The sequence below is a fragment of the Anthonomus grandis genome, chromosome 16 (genome assembly GCF_022605725.1).
Source record: "Anthonomus grandis grandis chromosome 16, icAntGran1.3, whole genome shotgun sequence".
NCBI classification, from domain to species: domain Eukaryota; kingdom Metazoa; phylum Arthropoda; class Insecta; order Coleoptera; family Curculionidae; genus Anthonomus; species Anthonomus grandis.
The window spans coordinates 17346785-17362695 of NC_065561.1; the positions used below are offsets into that span (position 1 = coordinate 17346785).

Consider the following 15911-nt stretch of genomic DNA (forward strand, 5'->3'; position numbering starts at 1 on the left):
AACAAAAAAGATCTGCCGGTGTTTTGGAGAGCGAATCAAAAAGGTTGGGTTACTGCAACATTATTTACAGATTGGTTTCTGAACTGCTTCGTACTGTTAGGCAATATTTAACCTCAAAATCGTTGCTATTCAAAGATTTACTTCTTGTAGATAATGCTCCCGGCCATCCTGAATCGTCTGAAGTTCGTTTCCTGCCTCCTAACACTACATCATTGATACAACCATTGGATCAGGGAATAATAGCAGCGTTTAAAAGATATTATGTTAAGCGAACTTTCAGTTATGCATTGAATAGCATGGAATAAAATCCTGGACTCACAGTCACTGAAAGTTGGGAAGCTTTTAATATCGCCCATTGCATAATATTTATCAAAGAAGCAGTGGATGAGTTACGTTCATCAACATTGAATGCCTGTTGAAGAAAGCTGTGGCCAGAGGTTGTGGCAGACACATCAACAATTCCTGACAAAGCAACCGAACTTGAAGAGATTGTAAGAATTTTGCACCAAATTCATGGCGATGGTTTCGACGAGTTGCAATCAAGTGATGTTGAAGAAGTTATAGTTTCTAACGACAGTGAACTATCGGAATCAGAACTGCTTGAAATCCTGGAAAATACATCAGATATCGAAGACAATACAGATGATGAAACCCCCGACGACTACTACATCCCTAACGTTAAGTAGTTTACAAAAAATTTTATCAACCGCACAACAGTTGCAAGATTTAGTTTATGATGAAGACCCTTCACTAGAAAGAAGCCTAAAGTTTTCAAATGGTTTGAATGGGCTACTGCATCCGTATAGGGAGATCCAAAAAGAACTCGCAAAAAAAATGAAGCAGCCGACAATTTTACATTATTTTCGTAAATAAGTTGTATACGTTTATAACAAAATCATTATGTATCTACTTTTAATATAGATATGTACATACATATGTACAACAAAGTAAATTTGGTGTCTTAATTAGGTATTTCCACACTAATATTTTATATTCTTCTGTTTTTAGAAAATCCCTCACTAACCGCGGTTTTGCCAACCGCGGCACCCTATCTGGAACGGAACCCCCGCGGTTGACGAGGGATTACTGTATGCATCCTTGGAAAGTCTGCTTGTTACAAACTATATAATGTCTGTCTAGCAGATTTTAGAGAGTTTCAAATAATATTTGCTTTAATTGAGCTTCTCCAATGTCACTTACCTTCCTGGGTACTTCCCATCGTTAAAAGTGAACCGGAAATAGAATCGGTCAGAGTATCACTTCCTACAAAGCGCCATCTGTTTCCTAATTAATAACTTTGGCCAATGTTGCTACTTTGGGAACTGTTGCTACTGTCTTTAATGACGTCCCATCTCTCTCTCGAGACTCGAACTCACTTATTCTCAGTTTCTCTGTTTAGTGTTTACTGTCATAAAAAAAAATATAAACAAATTCTTTCCCATTTAAATGGTTTAAAAAACCATGGTTTGGAATATTTCAAAAGTGGTTTGTTAAATAAGAGTAAAATGGCAAGTAAAATGTGGACGGACGATTATCAGTGGCATTATGACTATGTTAGACTCGCCTGGGACACAGGGTTCTCCTTTGAAAAGTGTAAAAATCCTAATCTGGACAAGAATCAAATAGGTCAGCTTAATTTTTAATTAATATAAAGGTTTTGGACCTGTTCTTTTTCAGCATTAATATTCGCAATGATTTACACATGTACTAAGTGTTCTTGTATAAGTGTTCTTCATACATTTTTCAGTAGGAAAACATAAGTAATCCTCTTCGGGTTACATGCCTGGAAAACTATATGATTTCTTTCTATGTCTTGACTTCTCAACAAGCTTTAAGTGATCACTATGTTTTACTATGAAATATAATATTTTACCTAGTATATGAAGCATAGCATTGAAGTCATTAATATTGTAGGTAAACTGGTTGAAATAAAAGGCTCTTTGATTTGGTGATTATTTTAATCTCTGAATCAGTACCATAGCCGAAAGTACCATACCATCTGTATGTGTTTTAAATAAATAAATGTTTATTATGCATCAATGAAATATAACATAAAACATAACATTCACATAATGTGTTTTTCCATTCAGTATTAGTGGGTAGTTCCAATGAAATACTACTTCATGGTAAATTTATTACTTAAAATTCCAAAAAAGGTATATATGAATCTGACAGAGGAGCCTTGTATTTCTTCTTAAAAGTGAAAGTCGAGAATCACCTTATTAAGTCAGAGTTTAACAAAAGTGCACCCTGATAGACAAACCTTCAGTGGGCAGTGTTCATCATGCAGTGATATTTGAAACCTTACAATGTTTCTTAAGCTGTGCTAAGGATTTTATAAATAAATTTTGTATTAAATTATTGATTTTATTAAGGTCTGGTGACCTAGGAGGTCAGTACAAACCTTGTCTTATTGTTGGAGTGAAGGTTCCAGGCCGAGGGTTTTTTATAAATAAAAGGTTTCCAAAAATACAGCCTAAATTTCAATTAATTGTAAAAAATAATGTTTCAGTAATGTAGCAATGATAAAACAAGAGACTCCATGAGCATTAATTTTATTATAAAAAATTTTATCATATAAAATTATTGGGCAAATTACATTTAAATTAATACAAGCTTTTAAGCAAAGTATAAATGCAAGGTAATTTTGTTGGAATATATATACAAAAATCAATCCTTTATTCTTTGTTCTATTCATATAGCCGAACTTGCTTTATTTACTGTGAACTCCCTGAACACATAAATTACTTCTTAATGTGACATCAACCAAAATATAAAAAGGCTGACTAGGTCTTAGGGCATGAAAGCAACTTTGTTTATCTTATGCATTATTGAATATGGAATACTTTTAAAGAGTTAGTCCGTTAAGATATATAGCATGTAGTGCAGTAAACTCCATAGTAGTAAAATTAATTGAAAGTTTTTTTTTTATTAGAACCTATTAGCAAATAATATTGGCTCTTATCAGCAATCATCTCTTGACCATTTAAATATAAAATAGCCCAAATCCTGAATCACAAAAGTGACTCTGCTCTGGACAATCACTAGTGCAGATTCTAAATAATAATGGTCCAAGGATACTACCCTGGAGAATTCCAGAACCAGTAACAACAGGTTTAGATCTTGCTCCATCAAGTTCCACAATCTGGGTCCTCAGTTGAAGATAACTTTGTAACCATTTACAAACATCTGTATATCACCGCTATATATTATATTTTAAGATGTCTTTAAAAACAAGTTGAACATTATTAAGCTTCTCCAACCTTGAATCCCAATTGAAATTCAGTAGAAAATTAACCAGTATACACTTGCCAAAGTGTCACTTATTTCCCTGGAATCTTTCCGATAAGTAGATTTTATTAACCCTAATATTCCAATTATTTATGTCAAATGACATGTCTGCCTTTTTTCCCTACGATTAGCAAAAGACAGATTAGACAGTTCACTATGTCTAGGTAGAAGTCTTTATCTTTTTGTTTGTCTTTATTTAAAGCTTTCTTTATTTTAATGATTTGGTTTACTATATCGGTAATATAACCCTTGCACTATTTCTTAATTACTGAATGTATTTTATACAAAATATAGTGTTAATGAAGATCTCAAGGAAATAAAAAAGATCAATGAAATATAAGTTTTATCATTGGAGAGGCTTTTAATTCAATGGCACAAGAATAAAATCCAGTTTCCAGTTAGCTACAAAGGAGTCAAGATTTAATTCATTAAATGCTCTCATCATATATAATAAATTCCATTTACTATTTTATAAAATTTGAATAAACCTGAAAGAGTCCTCTTCACTATAAGATTATCAATATATATTTTATTGTCTCATAATTAATATGAAAATTCTTGTAAATCTCAAAGTCAGCCTTAAAAGCTAGGGAATGAAGAAATGCTTTTTGAATGGTTTCAATGACATATTGTGTAATGATTTACAGCTTATCTAAGTAAACGAGCAATTAAAATTCTTAAGCAATATTAAGCTCCAAACCATTTATGTTTACTTACATTAAGTTGGAAAGTTTGTTATACTGATTCTGATCCTCAAAAGGAAATACCATGACAAGAAGAATACTTGGACTTATAATTTTATTTTAGAGGATACCTTCAGGGCAGAACTCGGACAAAGCACAACTATAGAAAGAAAACCATTTTCAATATTTAAAAACTAATTATAACATATAATGAACATATAACTTATAATTAAGGCCTGAAAATTTCTACTAAAAATGTACACCTCGGTCTACCTTAAAATCAATGTGTGGAAACAGAAGTTCTTATATGAGCCGCTCAGAGGAAAAATAGTATATGTCAGTATTTTTTAATTTTTGAGTTATACCATTAATTATGTTTCTACTAGTCTAATATATTCAGTCGAAAACTGGTATAAGTCAAAATTTTAACTTAGCTAAGATAAGAGCTTCCTAACGTTATTCCTCTCAACATAATGGATTCGTTCGCTGGAATAGTGGTATAAGTCAAGGCACCACGCTGTTCCGATGTCGCGCCAGGTCCTATTAAACTTGCTTTTTCTTGTTTAGTCAGGTTTTTTTAGTGTTATAGTACGTAGTGTGTAGATCAGTTACTGTAGCTAAGAAAAAAGATATGATAGAACTTCTTCAGCGGATTCCCCCGATTCAGCATCAGTTCTTCCTGGACTTACTGACAAAAGAAGATGCTGTTGACAGTGGTCCATTATCCGATTCTGATGAAGATTAATTTGTTTAATAACTTGTTCTTACTCTCCTTACTGTAAGTTTAGTATGTAAGATAAGTAGTAGTAATGGTTTGCTCTTCAAGCTCTATATTTTTTGAACACTTTTATCAGTAATAGATATCATAGTAAACATACTACAGCTATTATTTTTCTTTGGTTCATCAGTTTTGTGAAATTTGGTTAACTTTTACGGGGAAAAGTGATATAACTCTCCAAGTTATACCACTTTTCCGCTATGTTTTTGAAAGAACTTACTGGAAGAATGACATTGGGCGGCAAAAATATAATTAATGGGCGCAATCAGTAAAAATGTTTACCATATGAAATTTTAGTACAGGGTTATTATAAATATGTACAAAAAAATAAAGAATATGTTACTGTGATTTTTTAATTCATCCAGATGCAAAATATCAATTTTCTAAATTTCTACTTTAAGACCACTTTTCCGCTGAACGGCTCATATGCTTCAAGTGTTATCATTCAATACATATTTAAAGCCAATGCATGCCCTCTACAAGTTCTTTAGGAGAGAATATTTCAATTTATATATTTTAAAAAAATACAGCAATTTCACCATATTTTTTACATTCGAATCAAATTTCCACTTAATTGAGCAACCAAATGGCCAGGACTTAATCCGTGTAGGTGGTACACTGATTTTGTCAAAATACTCCTCATTCTTATATCCTCAATCACATTGAGGATGTAAGTTAGAATTAATTGATTCGAGGACTTTACTTAGGTATTAAAATTCCTGCAACCAGTAATTTCCGTTTTAATTCTGTTCACCAGTGTTCTTGCTTTGTACACCTATGACTGTTTTTATTATATCATTTGCACTTATTTATAATGCCTTGAAAAATTGGAATCTAAATCACTAAGAAATATTCTTCTAGGTATAGCAGATGTAGATCGTATAGTAAAAGAACGAGATGTGGGAACCGTCGATCGCTACATCTCCACGGTAGTTCAGTATATTCTTGAAGATGAACAAGCAAAAGTTTTGGACGTGAATTTCGTTAAAATGTTCAGATTGAGCCAACTGGCAGTCGAGTATTTATTATTTTGCAAGAAGTACTTGGATAATACAGTGGTATTGCTAAAAAAGGAGCTTGCAAAAAATCAAGACGTAAGCATTTAGTTTTATAATACCTCGACTATAACAAACCATTAAATTTTTATTTCAGGAAAGTAAAGAACTTAAAACTTATATAAGTGAATTGGAATCCCACTTAGACACGATTTCGAAACAACACGCTTTGTCAACATATAAATGCACCTCTTGTTATAAAGCCTTTTCTTCAGAAGAATACTTGAAATCCCACATAAAGAGGCGTCATGAGAATCAGAACACACAAATCTACAACGCCGAAACAGATAAACTAAACAGCGAAATTAAAGAGCTAAAAGAAAGGTTAAACGCTGCAGAGAAGCTTTTGAAAGAGAAAAATGAGCAAATGCCTGAAAAGAATATGTTCGAAATGGACAATACCAGCTCCAAAGTCTCCGAACTCTTAGATAAATTCGAACAATTTAAACATCAAGTTGATACTGAAATGAAAGACTTGAAATTGCAAAAATCATTTTACGAGCAAAACTACGCGAAACTATTCGAATTGGCAATTCAAAACAAGGAAAATGTAGAACCTAAAAGTGACGCCAAAGACACTTTGAAGTCTGAAACAGCAATACAAACAGACAGGTTATTGAACATCGAGAGTGTTATCGACAAAAACGTATTGGAAATAAAAGATATAGAAAGCGGTTCTGATAGCGATAAAACCGCTGCGAATCAGGCGGCCAATTTAGATCTGATTAAAGAAACTATTGAGAGTAAAATGACCACCTCGTTGGCGGGCATAGAGAATCAGATGCAAGCGTTTTGGGAGAAACTAGTTCAGATAGAACAGAGCAAGTATCGAATTCAGGAATCTGTAATTACACAACAGGATATATCAGGGGATGCCTATGATGTAAAACCGAGGGTTAAACCTAGAAGTAAATTGACAAACACTATACCTAACCCAGATCAACAAGCAAACAATAATGAGAGAGAGAAACTACGACAGGCCCTGGAGGAGCTAGAACAGAGACAAGAAGACAAGAAAGCGGAGGTTAATGGAAGTAAAAGTATGGTTGTGGAACCTGTAATAGTAAAAAGGGAACTGAAGAGGGCACAAAGTGTAAAAGTCAGCTCAGACAGTAGTGAATCTGATTCGGATTCAACCAGTTCAGAGGATCAGTGTCAGGAGGAACTGCTGGAAAATCACAAACGCCAAGAAAGTAAAAGGTAAAAAGCATTTGATTTATTCTTTTGTACTTTCAGGTCAAAACAGTTAATTTCATCTAATAATTACAAAAAGTTATATGTTTTGTGGGGTCTACTTTATTTTTTCTGTAAAAAATGTACAGATATTAATGCCCGTTTTATAAAGAACTTATCTGAAGGTAATAGTTAGGTATTTGGCCAAACTTCCAGGGGTGTAAACTTTGGATTATATTAAGACACAAAGAATATCATAATGGTTTAAATTTAGACTTAAGGTTATGTGATTATAATAAATTATTATTCTAATCAATGTGATGTTTGAAAAATATTTGTCCAATAAGGTTGTAAATTACTTAGATTTGTTGCTAAATAGTTTTGCTAGGGTGTTGTAAGCTCACAACATCTTACTTTAAATTTGACTACCCGAAAAATCCCAAACTTTGGAGGTCGATATCTCAGCTTCCATGGGCACTATCGTGAAAATTCCAACGGTTTTGTCTTAGTTTTGCTTTTGTGAATGCAAAGAGACCTTTCGCAAGGTCGTGGCTCTTATATTAGCTGAGATCTGGCATTTTTAGGCTCAACAACGACGTCAAAAAATGACTTTCACAATTTTCAAAGTGCTTTCATTCCTTTAGTTTTGCTGGAATCCTGTTATAACCCGGTGTTTTCGTGATCTAAGTGATATGAATAAGACGCTGATGTAGTTAGTTCGATTTCGAAAAAAATTTTTGGTGAAAAAATTCGATACGGGGGGGTATACCCGAAAAATGAAAAATTCCAAACTTTGGAGGTCGATATCTCAGCTTCTATGGGCACTATCGTGAAAATTCCAACGGTTTTGTCCTTGTGAATGTAAAGAGACCTTTTGCAAGGTTGTAGCTCGTATATTAGCCGAGATCTGGCATTTTTAGGGCCCATTTTTAGGCTCAAAAACGACGTCAAAAAATGACTTTTTCAGAATTTTCAAAGTGCTCTCATTCCTTTAATTTTGCTCGAATCCTGTTATAACCCGGCGTTTTCATGATCTAGGTGATGGAAATAAGACGCTGGTATAGTTAGTTCGATTTCGAAAAAAATCAATTTTTGGTGAAAAAATTCGATACCCGAAAAATGAAAAATTCCAAACTTTGGAGGTCGATATCTCAGCTTCTGTGGTCACTATCGTGAAAATTCCAACGGTTTTAACTTAATTTCGTCATTCTGAATACAACGAAACCATCCACAAGGTCGTAGCTTGAATATTAGCTGAGATCTCGCATTTTTAGGGCCCATTTTAAGGCTCAAAAACGACGTAAAAAAATGACTTTTTCAGAATTTTCAAAGTGCTCTCATTCACTTAATCATTACTAATTAGTTCAAATGCATGCCTGTAGAGAAAACACTAATTAGTTTAAAACTAGAAATTAACGTATATTTTAGAGTTGAAGCTGCTTTGAAATCAGTATCCACTGTCCCTATTAAATCCAAAACGCACGGTAAGAGACGACATTTAATTACCGAAAACCAGGAAGATGCCAGGTAACAAAAGGCTTTCGTTAATTTTTGTTCGTTTCTAATCCATTTCCTTACTAAATATAGTGCGAGAAAATCCCCTTTGCCTACCCTAGAAGAAACAACGGAAAATGTGGTGTCTGCAGTGGCAGAACGTTTACAGGATCTCGGAATTTCACAAACCTGGAAACGCATACCCGTACGATCGTTCGAAAAAGCCTTGGAAATCATTAACCATCAAGCCATATTAAGCAAAAAGGTACTTTTTTTCAACTTGAATGTCTTATACAATATTAAATCGCCTATACCCCCAAAACTTGATTTTTTTTATAAAAAGAATGAGTATATAAAACATTGAGTTGATTCGGTTTGGTTTGTTTCTCAATTAAATAAATCTTTTACAGACCTATCCCAACTTTGATAAGATTAAAAGGAAAATTCAAAATGACATTGACAATCAAACCACCAAGGAGAGCATGAAGAATCGGCCCGAGTTAGATGTGGTGACCTTGTCGAGTCCTAAAAGAAAACCGCTGCAAAATATCGTTAGAGTGTCTTATAGACCGAAAAGCGGCAAACGAAGCCCTCCAAGGTATGTTTCCATATTTTTTTTTGGTTTTTATAGAAAATTCTATAGTATGTGTGTCTAGAATAAGAGAAAATATTGAAATTATGTTCAATTGAATAAATTGCAATTTAGGTTGTAGGTTGTCCAGGATTTTCTCTCACTATATAAAAGAAAATAAAGATTTTTTGCCTAAGGGTACCCTCTTCAAAAATCCACAGTTCCTATAGCATTTATACAATCTCCTAACAACCTTCTCTTTACCTCGGCCTATCCCAAAAAGTGACCAGATTAAGTCCTCTTTTGTGTACGGGGGCAGAATGCTTTTTAACCACCTACCCTTTTATATAAGGCTAATAAATTGTGCAAAAACGTTTTAGGAAAAATATAAAAAAACTTTTGATTGCTAAAGCATTTTATTCTCTAGACTTTAGTTTCTTAATTTTTTAATTTTTAAATACAATTTTTTGACAGTGAAGAGTTTTGCGCAGCGTAATGTGACTTCTTACTACCTTTTCTTTGGGTGTGTTCTATATTCTATGTATGTAAGAATTGTTAAAATTTTTATATTTTTGTAAAAGAGTTGCCAACTATCTTTAGGGTTTTATATAATGCTTTGTTAACAACAGATGATGTTATGTAATAATAAAGCTATTTTTGACTTTGACTTTGACTTGACTTGTTCGACAAGTGTCTGTCGTTGTACAACGTGCTGCCAAATGACTTAAACTTGAGATCTTTGAAATTAATAAAAACGATTTAAAAAAAAACATTTGTTGGACTTGCAATAGTTATTATCTCAGTTGCAATACAGATCTATGTGGAATTTTAATGGTAGAATGATGATTAAGATTATTCTGTACGTCCTATGCATAGTTTTAGTAGTGCACTGGTTTTTTGCGTTAAGTTTATTATGACCTATTAAATTTGACTAAAAGTTTTTATGATTGAAAATGGAAATCCTTTAAAATCCAAACTGTATAATAATTTATCTACGCTATACAAAATTAAGTACTTATTTTTCCAAATAAACTATTACTACTAGTAACTACACCATATCGTTCACAATTTATTAACATAATTGATGAATATGTTTATATTTTTAGAGCCAGCACAAGTCCTAAACACGCCATCCCAGAAATCAAAAACAGATCTCTCTATGACACAGATACAGAAAGCGAACAACACATTAAAGCAAACCAAGAGAGAAATATATCCGGCAAATCGGATATACTTCCGGTTTACTCCCAAGTAGTGCAAGAGTTTAAAAACACGACAAATTCAAATCTAGATAAGTCAAATTTTATAGATGTAGAGAGTTCTGATACGGATAAACCCCAGAAAACATCACCGAGGGACGGTCAAAAGGGGGTGTTAAAAAACTACCCGTCCGTGAATTCCCTTTCTAAGAAAAAAGTCTTTTTCGATCTGGAGTCTGAATCTAGTCGAATCGAGGATGCGCCCATGGTTCAGAAGACTGGTGGGAGCACCACCAGTATAGCCAGTTCGATTTTGGGGGAGAAAATGGACAGTTCGAAGGACCGGGAAGCACCGAGTAAGAAGGAAGAGAAACAGGAGGAGAAGGATTTGGAGGAACTAAGCGATTTTGATTTGAGTGAATTATAGTAAGAAGTTGAAGGGGTAAGTTTTATTTATTTTTTTGTAGCAGGTAGTGATTTAATGATATCATATTGATCACCGAAAGATTTTGTCAATATAATGTAGTAGGGATTTTACACCGCGTAATTGCTATCCATAAAAAAACATTAAAATTTAAATTACAGGGTGTTTCAGAACTATGGGATCAAACTTCTAGGGGTTATTCAGTGCAACAGTAGAAAACATTTTGAGTATAGGGACCCATGTCCGGAAAAGTGTCATTATGGTACTACGACCCTAAGACGCGTTAAAATTTAGAAAGACGATGTATTGCCTAAGATTTAATGCATTTCATTTTTGCCTTTTTTACATGATATCATCACAATAATTGTTCAAAATGTCTTCCTCCAACCTGAATACACCGATTTAAACATCGCACAGGATTTCGGCGGACTTGACTAAAAATTTGATACTCGTTTTGAATTATTTAAAATGTTGCTACAATTCATCCAATTAAGTCTTGTTCTGTTACTACTGGAATTTCGTAGACCAAAGACTCTCTACATGTCAACACAGGAAAAAATCTAGCGACGTTAAATCGGGTGACGTAGGAGGCCAAGAAACTTTGTATCCCGGATACTGTCGTTCGGGATAACGTTCTTGATATATGGTGGATATGTGATAATTCTTGATTGGTAAAGTTTTCCATTAGCAACAATTAATTTTCTGTTATCGTTTTTGAAGATAACAATACACAAGCGCCGATAAATTGTTTGAAATCATCAGCTATAAAATTTTTGAACATTGACATTGAGATTTTGAACAATTATTGTGATGATATCATGTGCAAATGGCAAAAATTAAATGCATGAAATTCTATTAAGGCAAATCATCGTTTTTCTAAATTTTAACGCGGTTTAGGACCGTAGTGCTTTCCTAGTACGTTTTCTACTGTTGCACCTAGAAGTTTGATCGCTGGCACTGGTTTAGGCGGTTTTTTATAACTTGGACTTCCTGTATTTTTGAAAATCAATTTCCAGATTTGTGGAAAAAGATTTAATTATTGTGCAAATTGTAAAAGTTTCAAAATTTAAAGAAGCTAAAGATCCACGCCATAGGGGCTATTTTACCTGTTTTATCTAAGGTTCTGGAAAGACATGTCTATAATCACATTTTAGGAAATAGTATAATAACTTGCCTTGTAAGTCTTATGAATGACTTTAGGCATTATGAAGACCAAAAACTTCATTAAATTTATAAAAAAAATAATAATCCGACATTTTTCGCACATATAACATGTCCATCATCAGGGATAACGAATGAAGGGGTCCGTCAACAAATCTTATAGATCTAGTACCTCAGACAAGGTTAAAACGACTAAAAATTAATAAAAATGGCATATTTTTAGTCGTTTTAACCTTTTAACCTTGTCTGAGGCACTAGATCTATAAGATGTATTGACGGAACCCCTTCATTTGAATGTTTCTGATGATGGACACGTTATATGTCCGAAACATGTCGGATTAATATTTTTTAAATAAATTTAGTGAATGATGACCAATGTATCTTTAGTTACCCATTTCTTCAAAAATCTTTAATAAGTTAAATGGTTGCCGTTTTTACGAATATTATTCAAAATTGTCCCCATTTATTCGATTAACCCACAATCTTGCGTGGTAATATGACGACTCTTACAACAAGCTTCCAAAATAAGATCCTGTTGTCCACGAATTAAAACAGCAGAATTTTCCATGCGCTTCTAAGGTTCTTCCAAAGTATTCACTGTTTCATCATGATACCTTCACTCTTTCAAATAGTCCCACAGAAAAAAATCGTTAGGCGTTAACTCTAGGAAGCGAGGAGGCCAGGAAATAGGTGCGTCCTATACATCTATTAAGAAACTCATTATTTATATTTTCATGAACTTCTCGTCTAAAATGTGGTGGAGTCCCATCATGTAGGAACCAGCCCAATAATTTAATGAAAATCTATGTCAAAAATTAGACCTTTTTATTGCCCAAACATGGTTGTTGCATAAATGTTGCACTGCATCTCGTGTAAATGTGGCCTCGTCTGTGCACAATCAAATAATTGTCAGAGAATATGAAACTGTTTTATTTTTCAAATTTTTAGTGTTTTACTATCTCTTTTATTATGCAACTTTTACATAGGTGATGTTTGATATATCAATTCTTTTTGACGAGTCCTGCAGACAGTTCAAATAAATTACTCAACTTTGACAACACCCTGTATAAAACAGCATGCTCAGTAACCTTCTAAATGAAATCATCTAATGGAAATTCAAATATACTATCGGAATGAGAATTTAATAGAAAAGAGGTTTTTTTTTGTAATTGACTCCAAGAAATAAGATTGTGTACACACTTTACGAGTAAAGAAGAAATGACTACTACAAGACAATTTAGTAAAGTTTCATTTAGATCCAGCAAGTGTATCCAAAAAACAACTTCCACGGCAGCATAAGACTAATGCAGATCCTGGCTGTGTATATGTCGAAGTACTACTCGCATTTGATGACCAACTTTTGCGAGATGAGTTTTATTTAATCATTTTGGGATTAAAGGATGAGCATCCTTTATTAACCTTTATAACTGTGATGATATGTGAGGTACCAACTGAAAATACACGTTTTATTTCTAACTACTAATTCCTGGCACCTGATGAAGTAATTTTTATTTCATCAACTGCCTGGAAGTAAAAAAACTCGTTGCCTCTCCAGTTACCTTTTAAAAAAATTTTTATCTAAATCTTACTAAACTAAAAGTTTCTTGTGATACTTCGCATATTTCACACTTAACCTCACTCTTCACTTCAACTAATTTAATCCTGTCTTGAAAATAACTTCACTTGTAAAAGCTGTTAATTTGGTACAGTTCCCTTAAAAACGTTCTATGACGGACTGTGTCAAAGTGTCTCTACAAAAACGCACATTTTTTTATCATAAAAATTATTATACAGGGTGTCTACAAATGGTTGGGAAACCTTAAAACCGGACTAAAATATGTGAAATGATTCAAACATACCTTAGTGCAAAAGTTTTAGAGATGGTTTGCCAGATACATGGTGCCAAAGTTACAATTTTTGTATTTTTATTTATTGCTTCCTGTTTCCTTATATTAACAAAACTAATAAAAGCAAATACTAACTATAAAAATTCCCAAAAGTGAACACCACCTTACCTGTCACACTCTCGAGCTCGACGAACCAATCCTTGCTGCACTCTCCAAAGCATTTAAATGTTATTTTTCATTTTACTGAATATTGATGGAAAATGCTTTGTCGAAGATCACCGTCAGTTTTCACTGGCTTATCGTTAACGCGTCGTTTTAAATCACCCCCGAAAAAAATCCATAAGATACAGTGAAATTTCTCTTAGCGGACATCTCTCAATACTGGACATGTCCTATTAATGGACAGTATTTTTTGTCACGAGATTTTAAAGAACAATTTCCTATAAAATAAATTCTCATTAGCGGACGCTCTGTCGGACGGACAAGGATAAAAATTTTCAACCCCAAAACGCGCAAAATTCCCCAACAACGGACACGGATCTCCGAAAGCGGATAAAAATGACCCGTTATTATGTTACTCCAGGAAAAAAAATCACGCCACTTTAATATCCACGTATGTATTGTTTTAGTACCGTCTTGTAATTGAAGCGGGTGACATGGCGCCCGTTAGAAACTTTTTAACGCTGACGCAAAAAAAGGAGGTTGTAAATATTGCAGAACAGGAAAGTGTAAATGTCCGTAAACTGGGAGAAAGGTATGGGTGTAGGATTTTAATTTTTGTATTTTGTGATCACATATTGTATGTGATACGTATTGTGTACAGTATGTACATATTATTATAGGTTTAATATAAGTAAAAGTCAAAACGGCGGAGATTATAAAAAATAAAGAAATTATTCGAAGACAATGGCAATCCGGAGAAAATTTAGATCAGAAATCGGCAAAATTGAAAGGTGAAGCTGCCCAAATAGACTGAGTTTGTTTTGAGTGGTTTGCCCGCGCAAGAAATCAAAAAATTCCCTTCTCAGGGCCCCTAACAAAAACGAAGGCGAAGGAAGTAGCAATTGAATTGGGGCATCGCAATTTCAGCGCATGATGGTTGGCTGAATAAGTGGAGAAGAAGGCATAATATAAGCTTTAAGTGCATCTCAGGGGAGTCGGCAGATGTAAACCAAGAAGATGTGAATCATTTCTTAGAGAGGCTACCAGGAATGTTGCTAGGATATAGGCCAGAGGACATCTATAACGCAGATGAGAGCGGTTTATTTTTTAGAGCTTTGTTAGATTAAACTTTAATGTTTAAAGGTGAGAAGTGCACAGGGGGCAAAATGTCAAAAGAACGATTAAAATTACTATTTTGCGCCAATATGGCTGCTGACAAAGAAAAGCTTTTGGTTATTGGAAAAGCTGCGCGCCCACGAGCCTTAAAAAATTTACCACTTAAGAGTTTGCCGGCTACATGGACATCAAATAAAAAAGCTTGGATGACAAGAATTATCATGACAGACTGGCATTTGGATATCGATAAAAGAATGGGTTGTTTAAAACGAAAAATTTTACTTTTTCTTGATAATGCCGGTTCACATCCAAGAGAACTTAACCTTAAAAATATTAAAATACTTTTTTTTTTACCTCCCAACATAACTTCTGTATGTCAGCCCATGGACCAAGGTATAATACAAAATTTTAAATTATTTTATAGAAGCCAGATTTTAAAGCACATCCGACCAAAAATGGATGATGTATCGTCTGCTTCAGATTTATCAAAATCGATTAACATTTTGGAGGCCTTATATTTTATTTAGAACGCCTGGAATAAGGTTACCCCACGCACTATACAAACTTGTTTTGTCAAAGCTGGTTTCCAAAAATCACCTCAAGGAGATACTCGAGCAGAAGACTACGATCCAGAAGATGACTTACCTTTGGCAACTTTAGCGGAATTCTGGAAAAACTGTCAGGAAGTTGGCCAAATTTCCAAGGCATTAGATAACGACTTTATTATATTGGACTAAGAACTTCATACGGAGGAAACATTTGAGGGAGGTCTAGAAACCATTGCTGATGAGGTACAAAATACAATTTTGCTGGAAAGTGATAGTGAAAGAAAGGAAGAAGAGGAAGAAAGGGAAGAAGCTTTGAGTACTGTGAATTCTTATGCCGATGCATTAAAATGTGTTGGTCTATCTATCTAAAAAAATTTACAAAAAATGATTTTGTCGCTTTTGAACACCT

General features: G+C 33.8%; 1 protein-coding gene across 2 annotated transcripts in view; it reads left to right on the forward strand.

Moving 5' to 3' along the window:
• Nucleotides 1–1397: 1397 nt before the first annotated feature.
• The window catches only part of LOC126745600 (cilium assembly protein DZIP1), a 54589-nt gene continuing 40075 nt past the window's right edge, over nt 1398–15911 (forward strand). Inside the window, exons 1-8 of one of the 2 annotated variants that reach the window (XM_050453533.1) lie at nt 1398–1626; nt 5614–5846; nt 5905–7007; nt 8409–8507; nt 8568–8739; nt 8885–9072; nt 10152–10296; nt 10355–10443. In XM_050453533.1, the coding sequence (XP_050309490.1) occupies nt 1506–1626; nt 5614–5846; nt 5905–7007; nt 8409–8507; nt 8568–8739; nt 8885–9072; nt 10152–10296; nt 10355–10360 (2067 nt within the window). In that variant the 5' untranslated portion in view covers nt 1398–1505 and the 3' untranslated portion in view covers nt 10361–10443. Of the gene's footprint in view, nt 1627–5613; nt 5847–5904; nt 7008–8408; nt 8508–8567; nt 8740–8884; nt 9073–10151; nt 10687–15911 lie in introns of those variants that run through there. The other variant, XM_050453532.1, reaches the window with a different exon arrangement.